Here is a 13833-nt window from a genome sequence, read left to right on the forward strand (position 1 = left end):
CAGGTAAAGCTCAAGAGATTTGCGCGTCATTACCAATTGAGCAGTCTCTCGATTATAATATCCTTAAAACTGCGGTTCTCAGAGGCTATGAACTAGTTCCTGAAGCATATCGCCAAAAGTTTCGAGTGCATGCAAAGTCAGAGAGACGCATGTAGAATTTGCGAGAGAGAAAAGAGTAATGTTTGAAAAATGGTGTCTCTCCAGTAAGGCCACTACTTTTGAGCAATTACAAGAATTGATATTACTGGAGGACTTTAAAACTTGTCTTCCTGAAGGTGATTTCATTCATTTAAATGAACAAAAAGTAAATTTGTTGTTGAATGCTGCTGTGTTAGCAGATGAGTTTGTTTTGACGCACCGCAATGTGATTTTGCGTGACACTGGCTCAGCACAGTCCTTTGTCTTAAAAGAATTACTGCCCTTCTCGCAAAGCTCATACACTGGCACGGATGTGTTGATTTGTGGTATTGAAATGGGGTGTGATAGTGTTCCTCTCCATCAAGCACACTTAAAATCTGATCTCGTGACTTTCCTAGTCCAGATGTCTAACTCGAATCAACACTTGATGCGATGGGCGTTATTTGTTCAGGAGTATAATCTCGACATTCGTCATATGAAGGGCTCTGAAAATGTTATTGCCGATGCACTGTCCAGGACCGGTGGTACTGAAATTTAAGTGATATATATTAAAAAAATTCTCCAAATCAAGGGATAAAAGAAAAAAACTTAGTGGTGGGGGTGTTACGTCCATAGGGACATAAGTGATTCTGTCTTTTGATTTCATTAACCATACTGTGTGCATGTGTGTGTGTGTGTGTAGACTGTGATCTTGTTTATTTTACTCCTCCTCCTCTCTGTGCTTGGCAGGCTAACGAGTGCCACCTGACTCCTGTTTAGCTAGTTAGCTGGAGTATAAAGGAACCCCTAAGAGCTGCAGTCCAGGGTGAGAGGCTGAGAGGTTCCATCCATGCAACTGCCATCTTCCAGTTCCAGTGTTGGGATTTTAAGCTCTTGTTCAAACTCTTGTCTATTTAAGTGTTTGTTGATTGCTTCACCTATAGTGTTAAAGTGAAGTTCTTGAGAGTTGCAGAGTGTCTGTCATTTTTGGTTTAACTGCTTAAGTGGAAGTGGAATATTTTTTCGTGTAGGGAGGTGGATGTCATTTATTTTAGAAGCTAAACTGTATGTGTCCAGTTTGAGCGCTGGACGCATACATCCACAAAGCTGCCCTGTGGAGAAAATCTGACCAATTGCTTGTTTACTATGGTCCTTCTAAAAAGGGTTTTCCTGCCTCTAAGCAGACCCTTAGTCGTTGGATAGGCGAGGCTATCAACGTCTCCTATGAGTCCTCTGATCTTCCCCTTCCTTTGGGAGCCAAAGCTCACTCTACTCGGGGTATGGCTGCCTCTAAGGCCTTTCTAACAGGTGTGTCCCTCTTGGACATCTGCATCGATGCGGGATGGTCCACGGCCTTTACATTTGTCAGATTGTTTGGCCAAATTAATATAAGATATTCAGTTAAGTTAGAACAAGTTCAATACATTTTTTATTGTATTTCTACAGGCAGAGGAGAATAGCCAAACCAAAAAGAAACAAAGAAAACCCAATGTAACATTCATAAACTGTGTACACAATAGAATGCGTTCGTGAGTGGGCCATCTAGTGGTCACTGTTTCTCTTTGGCTCAGCTGTGGTGGATCGTGAGCTGTGTGTGTGAATTGGGAAAAGTTTAAAGGGCGGAACGAAAGTTTCAAAATTCAAATGAATCGAATAGAATAGACTCAGAAGAGACGTGAATAAATGCACGTGCGTTGCCTGATCCACAAATGCACATTTTAATCCGTACATGCACAAATTATGATAATTTTAATACAAACTCTAACGTTTGTATTCACAAATATGTCTCTATTTGAACAAAATGCTGCACATTAATGTAAATCTTAACTCTGCAGACACCGATTGAAAAGCATTTGTTTCAGTGTACTAGTGACGCACAATCGCAAATTTTCAAATCGTGTACACGTTAATGTATTGCACTCGATTGCACAGAGCCTTGGACGTGAAATGCTGAAAACTGCGAAAATGAAGTCTCAAAATCCAAATGAACCAAACAAGATCGACTCGAACTAGATGTCCATTAATGCACGCATCACCCGATCCACATATGCATGGATTCCTTTTTGCATGCATGAGCAATTTAAAGGTCCCATGACATGGATCATTTCCATTTCTTTAAATGCTTTTTAATGATTCCTTAGGTGTACTTATATTGTTAGTATTATTTTTACATTTAAAATTTAGAAATAAAAAGCATTTTTAGATCCTGATATTAGCCCTCTGGCTTGAATGCTCTGTTTGAAGGGGCGTGTCTGCTGTGAGACTCCGAGTAAACCACAACTGTTGTGACTGGCTGACATCTTTGCATACGAAATCCATTCATGTGGAACCCCAGTGGACTTGATTCACTGATGCATCAGTATTAAATGATTTAGAAAGAAAGTCTGTTTGAACTTGAATGATTAGCTACACATCAGAAATCACTGATCAAAGATCAGGCATTAATGAACACTGTTACTCACTGTTTGTGCCGGTGCTGTCGAATCCATATCATAAAAGTCTGTAATGCCTGTGCTGACATTGCGACTGAATTTTTGGGCGGGCAAAGCAGAGAAAGGGGAGGTAACAATTCTCTTTACAACGTCACAACGAGGAGATTCAAGATTCAAGATCAGCCCGTTTGAGCTTCCATTTTCTCAAAGGCAGAGAAAGATAGAAAAATCTCGATTTACACCGATTCAAATTTCTAGAAACTTGGGGACCATATACAGGCTAGGGGAACTCGTATTAATCTTAAAAAACCTCAGAAAGTGAAATTTTCATGTCACAGGACCTTTAAGATATATTAATGCAGAACAATTTTTATTCGCAAACATGTCTGTATATGTACAAATCGCTGCACAACTTAATCCCTAATCAAATTAAAAGGCATTTGTTTGTGGTTCGTAAAATACATGTATAAAACTGATGTAGTACATTGATATTTTTGCGTGCATCTATTAATCATTTTGAGTCCAATTTCATCCCATAGAAAATTTGCCTATTCAAAAATAAACTAAATAAATAAAAAGGTCATCACTTCTTTAATGAAAAGGGGATTAGATACAGTTTTGTTAACATATTTAATTTTTGAAGGTTTGCATCATATTCTGAGTTTGCATTTCACGGTTTAATTAATTTTGATGAATACTAAATCTGTTTTTTTAGTGATTAGGATGAATTAATGCACATTCACATTTAGTCTAAAACTACATCATGTTCACACAGTGCACACAATGCCTCTGTACTTCTGATTTCTCCCAATATGGGCACAGGAGACTTGTCAGTCAATAAATTGAAAAAACAAAGTAACTTGTGTTACTTTTTTGAAAATCGTGGGTTTGGTGTATCGTTACAGCCCTACTGTTTGTGTATAATATTTTTAATGTAGTTGAACTGCCAGCCAAGTGAAATAAATATATATTCTTCTCTCAATATGAGTAAAACATTAATCCACATGGAATAAAATATCAAATCAGTATCCGATTGCTTTCCATTTTCCACCATTGTCTCTATACAAGCAACCATCTTCTTCTTCTTTCAACTATTTAATGATGGGTGACAAGCCAACTTACAGTGTATTGCCACCACCAACTGGACTACTGTGCAGCACCAATGGGAAAAAATAAATAAATAAATAAAAATAATTTAAATTCTACTTTCCACTACATTTATTCCTGTGTTTATCAAATCTTCCTTAAATGAACATCAACTGTCTTATGTTGCATTGCCTGTTTGGCCGGTTTGTCAACTATTTTCACATCCCCTGTCCTATAAAACCCATCTCTTGCAGTCCACAGACAGACGCTATCTGGCTACTGAAACTGATTTGTGTTTAGCAATCTGCATCTTCATATAGCCTAATAATGTCCTATAGCACTCTGTATCTGCTGCTGATTGTGCTGTTCAGCTGTAACTGCAGCAGTATGTCTGAGCCACAGGAGAAGGAGAAGGAAGAACTGACTGGCAGGAGTGGACTACCTGTGGAGAGTGGTGCTGCTGGGAATCAGCAGTCCTGCCTCATCACAGGCCTTTACCCACTGTTGGCAGAACTGAGCTCCACTCTTCAGTCTCTTAAGGCCAGTTTGGAGCAGGAACAGTTTAGGAGAAAAGGTACTGTAAGGGCTGGTTCACACAGAATGCATTTCTGCTTTGAAAAAAATTCAAGACACAGGAAGAGGAACAGGAATAAAAACATAAGGTCACAAGATGCAAAGTTAAATAAGAAAATCCTCACAAAAGTAGTGTAGTGCTATGAAAAAAAAGTGTTCTGTCAATGTGGGGAGCAGCCTTTTAAAGTTATACCGAATAGTAAGAATTCAAAACTTTTATGCATAGTTAAAAAATTGTTAAGCTGCCTTTGTGTGCTATCGAAAACATCCTAATAGCCACTTCTGATTTGTAATATGAGTTTGCCGAGTTCAAGTGCTTTATTGTCGAAAAGAACAGAAATCATGGTCGACAGCATATGCATTCTTGCCTGTTTCTTGGGAATTTTTTATTTCACCCAAAAGGTATAGATTAGAAGATATTTAGTCAATATCTGACAGGTTTCTAATAAAAACGAAGCGTCCCATTCATTGGTAGTCATAAACATTCACAGTGCTATTTAGATATTCTGGCTGACAATTCTTAAATTTCAGTAAAAAAATTATATTTTTGCAGTGTTCAATACATACAATATGCATTACATGGTTAAGTATATATGTAAATATACATGACTGTAATGGCAGGAGAAAGCAATGTAGATGTTGTGAGAGAAAAAAAAAAAGTACACTACTACGGTCTAAGTTTTTCTCCTCTGCCATATTTAAAGTTTATGGCTTGCCAAATAGGACTATGGAGGCCATTCATGTCCAAATTGTGACTAGGAAACTTGTATTTAAGATCATTCAAATAGCACGTGAAGACAGCATTAGTTACAGTATTATGTTGAATCAATGTCATTTCTGATTTATCACACAGAAGAACATAACGTAGCATTTTCTGCTTCACTCGGAAACAGAGGAGATGTTGGGCCCTTCAATACAGATGTCACACTTGTTTACCAAAATGTCTTTGTGAATGCTGGGTCACATTACAACACGGGCACTGGTATGTGGTATTTAAATTTTTTCATCTTGCTATTTAAATTACACTCTGAATCCTTACAGTTAAGTAATTAAGTGCAGTTATTACAGGATGTTTGCAAACACGTGATATATGTTAATTGTTTGCTATACTTTACAGGCATTTTCACAGCACCTGTTAAAGGAGTCTATTTCTTCAGTCTTTCTGGACATAACAAGACAACCAAACCCATGGGTCTAAGACTTTTTAAAAATGGATCGCAAATGACAATTATATACAACTATGCTCTAAGTGATGCAGGTATCCGGTATGAAACATTGTCTAATTCAATCACTTTGATGCTGGAGAAAGGTGATCAGGTCAGTGTACATCTCTTGGCAAATACATGGGTGTTTGATAATACTGATAATCTAACTCTGTTTACTGGTCATTTGGTCTTTCCTTTTTGACCATCTTATTACAGTTTTCCCTAATTGCTTTGGGTCAATTTGCAAATTCTCTTTTATTTTTTTCTCAAAACAGCAAGTTCAAGTTTCTCCCAAATTTAATCAATTGCATCCATGTCTGAAAAAAAGTAACAATCAACAATCAGTTTTTTCATGGAGCTTTTCTGCCTGGGTGTCATTTTGTGTCAAATGTCTGTTCAGTACAGTATATGCTGTATAACATTACATGTAAGAACTGTGTAAAAATGAACATGCAAATGTGAATTTCCTGTTTACATGTAATGTTGACAAAAAATAAATAGTATAGTATGCATATAAATAAGCCTTTTTTTTCTGTGTTCTACAGTAATCAATTTCCCCAGTACATTTTTTTTCCAATGCTGAAATCTGAAATAGTTTTATGTAATGGCATTCACCAATTTACTGACACAATAACTAGGTTAGTTTGTCACTATGTTGTGATGTCGCATAAAACAGTTTTGACAAGGCACTTTATGTAAAATTTATGGTGCAAATTATAGTGCAAAACAGTTTCGAAGAGGAAAAGATTTTTAAGGTGATTAATAAGTTTTATTTTGGATTCTTAAGTGAAATTATTATTAAATAAATAAATAATTATTAAATACAAATTATATTCATTTATTATTATTATTTTTATTAAAAAACATGACCTCAACTGTACACTGAAATTGTATTGTTTGTTTGTGTGGTGCCAATTGGTAGCAATGTCATGCAATAATGTCACTCCGTTTAAACCAATTTTCCCAGCTCATTTTATTTTTTTATTTTTTTTATTTTAGTATTTAGAAGGATGCAGAACATCATTATTTTACTTTTACAAATAAATTGATGATTATTAGTATAAATTATCTAAAGTCCAGCAATCTTTTGATCTGTGTGGAAAGGTACCTTGGCTCAAAATCAATGTCATCACTACTGCCACTTTTTTCCATGATCACTTGCATGAGTGAACCCTAAAGCAGTCCAGATGTTATGTATTTTTAATTTGATGAAAGTGTATAGAGCATTTGCAGTGATCTTGTTCTCTACCTTCTTACTAAACTCTCTCCAGATGTTCTGATTAGGAGTAGCTATGTTGCCATTTTTGACTATGGCCTATTTTGATGAACACGGGACTGCGAAAATGGAATCCCTGTCGACCCCATCTGGCATAAGCTAAACATAATTACGCAATTAAATAATCCTGACTCCAAAGGTGTAATGTATATAAAAAATCTGTATTACTCTATTGGTCTGAATATAAGGATAATATAGTAATTAATACATAATTACATTTGAGTGATACAAGTATTAGCAATGAGTTTTCAGTACAATAAACATTGAAAATCACATATATCTTTGAATAATCATAATATTCATATAATCAATGCATCAAAATACTGGATTTGTTGTTGTGTTTATAAGCTGGAGGGATGAAACAAGACAGTTAATTAAACTAGAAAAATAGGAAAACAAAGGAGATTTAAGCCGGCTTTGCTTGTGGCTTAAAAATGTTGTGCATAAAATAAAGTAACAACGTATTCAAAACATAATGATTTGGGGTTTCCGAAAGAAAAAAACTATATAAGGATTAAACTGTGGGTCATATTAGTAAGGTTAAAAATATACAAATTTAAATCAACTTAAAATGTATTGGTTATAATCACAATACAATCACAATACAAAGGCAGCTGTTTCTTCATCAAGACCACAAAATGAGGAAATATCATAAACATCAAAATATTTACAATGAGATTGATTTAACCTGTCACTCGTAAGTTGTTGCGCTAGTAACGACATAAATCACATGATAACCTCAAAATGCTCGCACTGGACACATACAATTAAGCTTCTTCTGGTCTGGCTCCCTGAAGGGAGGAGGACTGAAGGCCTGGAATACGACAGGCCATGGTGTAGAGGAGGGAACCTTAGGGACATACCCCGCACGAGGGTAAAGGAAAGATTTAGCCAGACTGGGCGCAAAGTCTATATAAGAAAGGGCCACAGAGAGGATATCGGCAACAGGAAGACAGTCTTAATAGAGAGAAGGCGATTGGAGATCTCCTCAATAGACTCGAAGGGTGGCCTACAGAGAGCTTCTAACACCACAGCCAGGTCCGACGTGGGGAAATGAGAACATACTGGAGGCTTCAGCCTCGGTGCACCATGGAGGAAACGTGTAACAAGGGGGAGTCTGCCCACTGACTGGCCAACGAGAGGGGCGTGGTAGGCCGCAATGGCTGGCATGTAGAGCTTCAGGGTGGAGTGGGTCAACTCTGCGGAGAAACGGGCCTGCAGGAACTCCAGCACTATACCAATTGGGCAGTTAACTGGGCCGAGTTGGTGGTCTCCACACCAAGAAGTGAAAAGTTTCCACCTCAGAGCATACAGTTTCCTCGTAGAGGGAGCTCTGGATTGGAGGATGGTCTCAACAACCTCGGTTGAGAGACCGGAAGCTACGAGTTGTGCTCCCTCAGAGGCCACACCCATAACTTCCACAGCACCGGGCGGGGGTGGACTATGGTGCCCTCCACCTGTGAGTGGGGCCTCGGCCCCTGCCTGGATAGGATGTCTGCTCCTATATTCATATGCCCAGGAATGTGAATTGCTCTGAGCGAGAGGAATTTGTACTGGGCACACACAAGGATCTGGTATGCTAGTTTGCTTAAACGGCATGAGTGCAGACCTCTTTGGTGGTTGATGTAAGAGACCACTGCTGTGTTGTCGGTGCGCACCAACACATGGTGACCTCTTAGGTCTGGGAGAAAATAACGAAGTGCACTAAGCACGGCCAGCATCTCCAGGCAGTTGATGTGCCATCGAGGTGGAGGAGAACCAAACTGAATTGTGTAGCCTCTTTCTACATTGTGCAGGACCCATTGAGATACATTTAGTAGTTTCTCTCGAGACTGACCTCTGGTGTAATCAGAACAGCTAGCTCGGTGCCCTGTAGCGGCGGACTGGCAGGAGACAACCGTACTAACCGTTCTAGAGACCTCCGCGGAGGCGGTGAGCCACTCAGCACCGCTACGTTCGCGGGTGGTAACTGGGCGTGGTGCTTGCAGGAGACCACTGCACCCTGTATCTCCAGCAGGGTTGGCAGAACAATCTCCTGAGTGCACTGAGGCGAGACGGACACCGTGACAAACAAAACAAAACTAGAAAAAAAACAAAAAAAACTATCCTACATAAAAGCATTAAAAACTGCTAGATCTGATTACTTTTCTTCTCTTTTAGAGGAAAACAAACATAACCCAGGTATTTATTCAACACAGTGGCTAAATAAAGCCTCAACAAGTGTTGACATTTCCCAACATCACAGCAGTTATGACTTTATTAACTACTTTACTTCTAAAATTGTTACTATTAGAGATAGAATTGTAACCATTCAGCCGTCAGCTACAGTATCGCATCAGACAGTGCACTATAGACCCCCTGAGGAACAGTTCCACTCATTCTCTACTATAGGTAAGGAAGAATTGTATAAATTTAAGTCATCTAAACCAACAACATGTATGTTAGACCCTATACCATCTAAGCTCCTAAAAGAGGTGCTTCCAGAAGTCATAGATCCTCTTCTGACTATTATTAATTCCTCATTGTCATTAGGATATGTCTCCAAAACCTTCATACTGGCTGTTATTAAGCCTCTCATAAAAAAAAAAAACACAACTTGACCCAAAAGAACCAGTTAATTATAGACCAATCTCGAATCTCCCTTTCCTGTCCAAGATACTAGAAAAGGTGTAATCCTAACAATTATATTCCTTCTTAGAGAAAAATGGTGTACTGTATTTAAGGATTTCCAGTCAGGATTTAAACCGTATCATAGTACTGAGACTGCTCTCCTTAGAGTTACAAATTACCTGCTCTTATCATTTGATCATGGTTGCATCTCTCTATTAGTTTTATTGGATTTAGTGATGCGTTTGACACAATTGACCACAACATTCTTTTGCATAGACTTGAACACTTTGTTGGCATCAATGGAAGTGCATTTGCATCGTTTAAATCGTACTTACTGTATATTACCACCATCAGTTAGTAGCAGTGAATGAAGATTTATCATCTCGATCAAAAGTGCAGTATGGAGTGCCTCAAGGCTCAGTACTAGGGCCGCTACTCTACACGCTTTATATGTTACCCCTTGGGAGATATCATAAGGAAACATGGTGTTAGCTTTCACTGTTATGCTGATGATACTCAGCTCTATATTTCTTCGTGGCCCGGTGAAACACACCAATTTGAAAAACGAATGGAATGCATAGTCGATATAAAAAACTGGATGACGAGTAATTTCTTACTGCTAAATTCTGAAAAAAAGAGGTGTTAATTATAGCACCTGCATGTAATAACCTAGAACACTGTCTAAGACTTGATGGCTGCTCCGTCAATACTTCGTCATCAGTTAGGAACCTAGGTGTGCTATTTAATCTTTCCTTAGAAAGCCATGTTTCTAGCATTTGTAAAACTGCATTTTTCCATCTCAAAAATATATCTAAATTACGGCCTATGCTCTCAATGTCAAATGCAGGAATGTTAATCCATGCATTTAATCCATGCATTTTATTTACCTCAAGGTTAGATTATTGTAATGCTTTATTGGGTGGTTGTTCTGCACGCTTAGTAAACAAACTACAGCTAGTCCAAAATGCAGCAGCAAGAGTTCTTACTAGAACCAGGAAGTATGACCATATTAGCCCGGTCCTGTCAACACTGCACAAGGTCCCTATCAAACATTGTACAGATTTTAAAATATTGCTTATTACTTATAAAGCGCTGAATGGGTTAGCACCTCAGTATTTGAATGAGCTTCTTTTTACATTATAATTCTCTACGTCCGCTGCGTTCTCAAAACTCAGGCAATTTGATAATACCTAGAATATCAAAATCAACTGCTGGTGGCAGATCCTTTTCCTATTTGGCGCCTAAACTCTGGAATAACCTACCTAACATTGTTCGGGAGGCAGACACACTCTTGCAGTTTATATCTAGATTAAAGAGCCACACAGATGGGAAATAAAAAATTACCTGTATTACAGTTTATGATGTAGCTGTCCATCAGTGTAAACAATGTGCAAAGTAATTAAACCAAAACGTATACGATTTATAAAGTTATTGGCTTCTAAAGTAAGGAGTCGACTCTGAATCGCTGAAACGTTATAGATTTCAAATCTTTTGCCCATCTCTATGTACGTCACTAGAAACACTTTGCATAATAATCTCCGCCTACTGTCTTGGGAGAAACAAAGCTCTAACCTGCCCCACTCCCCACACAGACGCTCTGGTTGGTGTGATAGCATCATGTCGAGGAGACAGTGTGTTTTTAATTGTAAAGGCAAGTTTGTTTAATTTTCACTGCCAAAGAATGAAGATCAGAAGAACCAATGGCTAAAATTCATTTTTACCACAATACCAGAGCAGTACAACAAATCCCTTTTGTTGTGTTCACAACATTTCACTGATGACTGCTTTTCTAATCTCGGTGAGTACAAGGCGGGATTTTCAAAGCGTTTGGCCATAAAAGAGGGTTCATTACCAACTTTATTTAGACCAATAAGCATCTCCGAATCACAACGCGAAGTATGATTATGAAGTTATGTGTTTGTTTTCTCCCGAGGGTCTTATCAGTATGTGTGCTGTCTGCAGACTTTGTCTGCGCTGATTTTCATTTACAAACACGTCATTAAAATGAAGTGTAACAAGGGCTGCTAACAAATATTCTGTGATAAAGTAATCCATATGAAAACAACGCGATGTCCATTTTTCATGTCTCCCTTCATTATATCTAATGTGACCACGCCCCCGCGTTGAATGCGCTATTCAGATTCAAACTGAAGCGCGGCTTGAATACACCCACACAGAAGAAAATGCAGCGAGACTGTTCAAGTTTTTTATTTTACTGTTTGCTTCGCGATGAGACGCATAAGACATAATTCACCCCAAAAGATGCTAACGCATTGTTTACCATGAAGTTGTGTGCAGAACAACCAATCAAAACTATGTCAGTTGACTAATCAGAACACAGTATGCTACCGAAAGGCGGGGTTTAAGGAAACTGAATCTTTTGAACAGCTTCTCGAACCGTTTGGGGATCTATGAGAATTTAGGTAATTTTAAAATGATATTTTGACAAAATGACAATGTTTTTTAACCTTGGATGGATTTAAAGCTATTGTACAGGACTTATAAACAGTGATAGGAAGCTTAGAAGTTTCATCTTACTGGCTCTTTAAAGACCCATCTCTTTAACCTGGCTTACACATAACATACTAATATGCTTTTAATATCCAAATCTGTTAAATGATTTTTAGGCTGCATTAATTAGGTAAATGGAAAACCGGGAACACTACCCATAGCCACCAGATCAAGTCTGTATCCAGATCAGAGGGTCACTGCAGTCACCCATATCCAGTACGTATCCAGACCAAATGGTGGATCAGCACCTAGAAAGGACCTCTACATCCCTGAAAGACAGGGGAGACCAGGACATCTAGAGCCCCAGATACAGATCCCCTGTAAAGACCTTGTCTCAGATGACCATCGGGACAAGACCACAGGAAAAAGATGATTCTTCTGCACAATCTGACTTTGCTGCAGCCTGGAATTGAACTGCTGGTTTCGTTTGGTCAGAGGAGAACTGGCCTCCCAACTGAGCCTGGTTTTTCCCAAGGTTTTTTTCTCCATTCTGTCACCGATGGAGTTTCGGTTCCTTGTTGGTTCCTTGCCGGCAGCGCCGGAGCCTTTAATGACGATGCCGCGCCGGGAGACAGATAGCTCGCGAGCGTCTGTTCAACCCGGGGCATCGCCTTATAACCGCGCTCATCCATCCCCGCTACGTTGCCGTAGTGATCAGAAACGGGGATGAAGACGCGGGCCGAGAAGGGTTTTTCCCACAATTTACACACCTCAGCGTGCAAATTGGGAAAAAAATCAGGCTTCGGCGCGGAGGTGGCGGCTAAGTTCACAGAACAGGCTCATCAAGTTTGCTTTTCTGCGGTTCAGCCTTTTCCTCGGCTGGCCATTCGATGTTTAACTTGGCCACAGCACCACCTCCAAAAGCTTCTCATACTGGGGCGATTGAGGGGGCGAATCCTCAGCGACAATCACCACATCAACCTCCTCGGAGGAAGATAGATGAAATGCCGAGCCGCCTCCCCGGGGAGAAGTAGCGCTGGAGCACGCTTCCGATCCCTGAGAGCGGGTGCTAGATCTGGCAGGTGAGGAAGAAGATAGGGACTCGCCCATCTCCATTCCCTATTCCAAATCCAACTGCGAACCCCACGAGCGAGATCGCCGCTCCGACTCGGCGGAAGCGGGACCAGTGCCACGGGGAATGCTAGCGAAGGCTCCCTCGGTGAAGAGAGCCCTCCAGGAACGAGAGCCGACTCTGCATGCTCCGCTCCCAGGCAAACAACGCACAAACTGTGTGTGTGTCCACCTGAGATGTAGTGAGGACAGGGAGGAACACAGACTGAAACGCTGCTTGCCATCGCCCCTTTTTGTGTTTGGTCTTGGAGGGTGCTTTTGGCATACTTTTGGGGGAATGACAAACAACACTAAATAAGACTCACAAACGTAAAAGTTCTTCAAACAGTACACACACACACAGAGAGCGCTTGCTGAAGACAGAAGGCTGATGCCGGCTGTGCCTCTCGTGCTTTTATGCTTCTGGTCTCTGACATCACCCACCTATGACGTCTCTCCCATCCATTGGACTGATTACACACACATGATTCAGAGACGTCACGCTGGGGGCGCTCCCCAGTCGTCCTTGACGCAGCTCAAGTTCCTGAAGAGGAATCGCATTTTAAGTTGTCAGAATGAAATTTATTTGATTCATTTATTTGATAAATTAATCTGATTATTTATTTGATTAATTTATGTGATTAATGATTTTTGGCATAAAATATTTTTTTTTATAATTTTGACCCATTGAATGTTTTTTTTGGCTTTTGCTAATAATATACCCCAGCAACTTTAAACTGATTTTGTGGTCCAGGGTCACATATGTTCTACATTGAGAACCTATGTAAAAATTTAAACAATGGGAAGAAGCTTTCAGCTGTGCATACATTCACTCCCCCCACAATTCCTGCTGGTGTGGGTCTTGAACTCGCAACCTTTGGATTACGTGTCCAAACCTCCAACAATAAGGCCATGACTTTCCCATAATCTGACATAATCTTACTATGATAATCTTACTAAACTCATGAATCTC

General features: G+C 39.6%; 2 protein-coding genes across 2 annotated transcripts in view; one reads left to right on the forward strand and one right to left on the reverse strand.

The window, feature by feature from the left end:
• Window positions 1-13833, reverse strand: part of clstn2a (calsyntenin 2a) — a 228798-nt gene that overhangs the window by 11607 nt on the left and 203358 nt on the right. The gene's annotated exons all lie outside the window — the stretch shown is intronic.
• On the forward strand, window positions 3882-5784 carry LOC113044961 (complement C1q tumor necrosis factor-related protein 6-like). Its single transcript, XM_026205016.1, has 3 exons — window positions 3882-4209; window positions 5062-5190; window positions 5326-5784. The coding sequence occupies exons 1-3, from the start codon at window positions 3963-3965 to the stop codon at window positions 5613-5615; spliced, it is 666 nt and encodes a 221-aa protein (XP_026060801.1). The 5' UTR covers window positions 3882-3962; the 3' UTR covers window positions 5616-5784.

Source organism: Carassius auratus, chromosome 27 (genome assembly GCF_003368295.1).
Source record: "Carassius auratus strain Wakin chromosome 27, ASM336829v1, whole genome shotgun sequence".
Taxonomy (NCBI): Eukaryota; Metazoa; Chordata; class Actinopteri; order Cypriniformes; family Cyprinidae; genus Carassius; species Carassius auratus.

Coding starts and splice junctions, on each gene's coding strand:
- LOC113044961 (XM_026205016.1), top strand. CDS start 3,963: ATGTCCTATAGCACTCTGTATCTGCTGCTGATTGTGCTGTTCAGCTGT. Junction 4,210..5,061: donor GGAACAGTTTAGGAGAAAAG/GTACTGTAAGGG, acceptor TTTATCACACAG/AAGAACATAACGTAGCATTT. Junction 5,191..5,325: donor ACATTACAACACGGGCACTG/GTATGTGGTATT, acceptor TATACTTTACAG/GCATTTTCACAGCACCTGTT.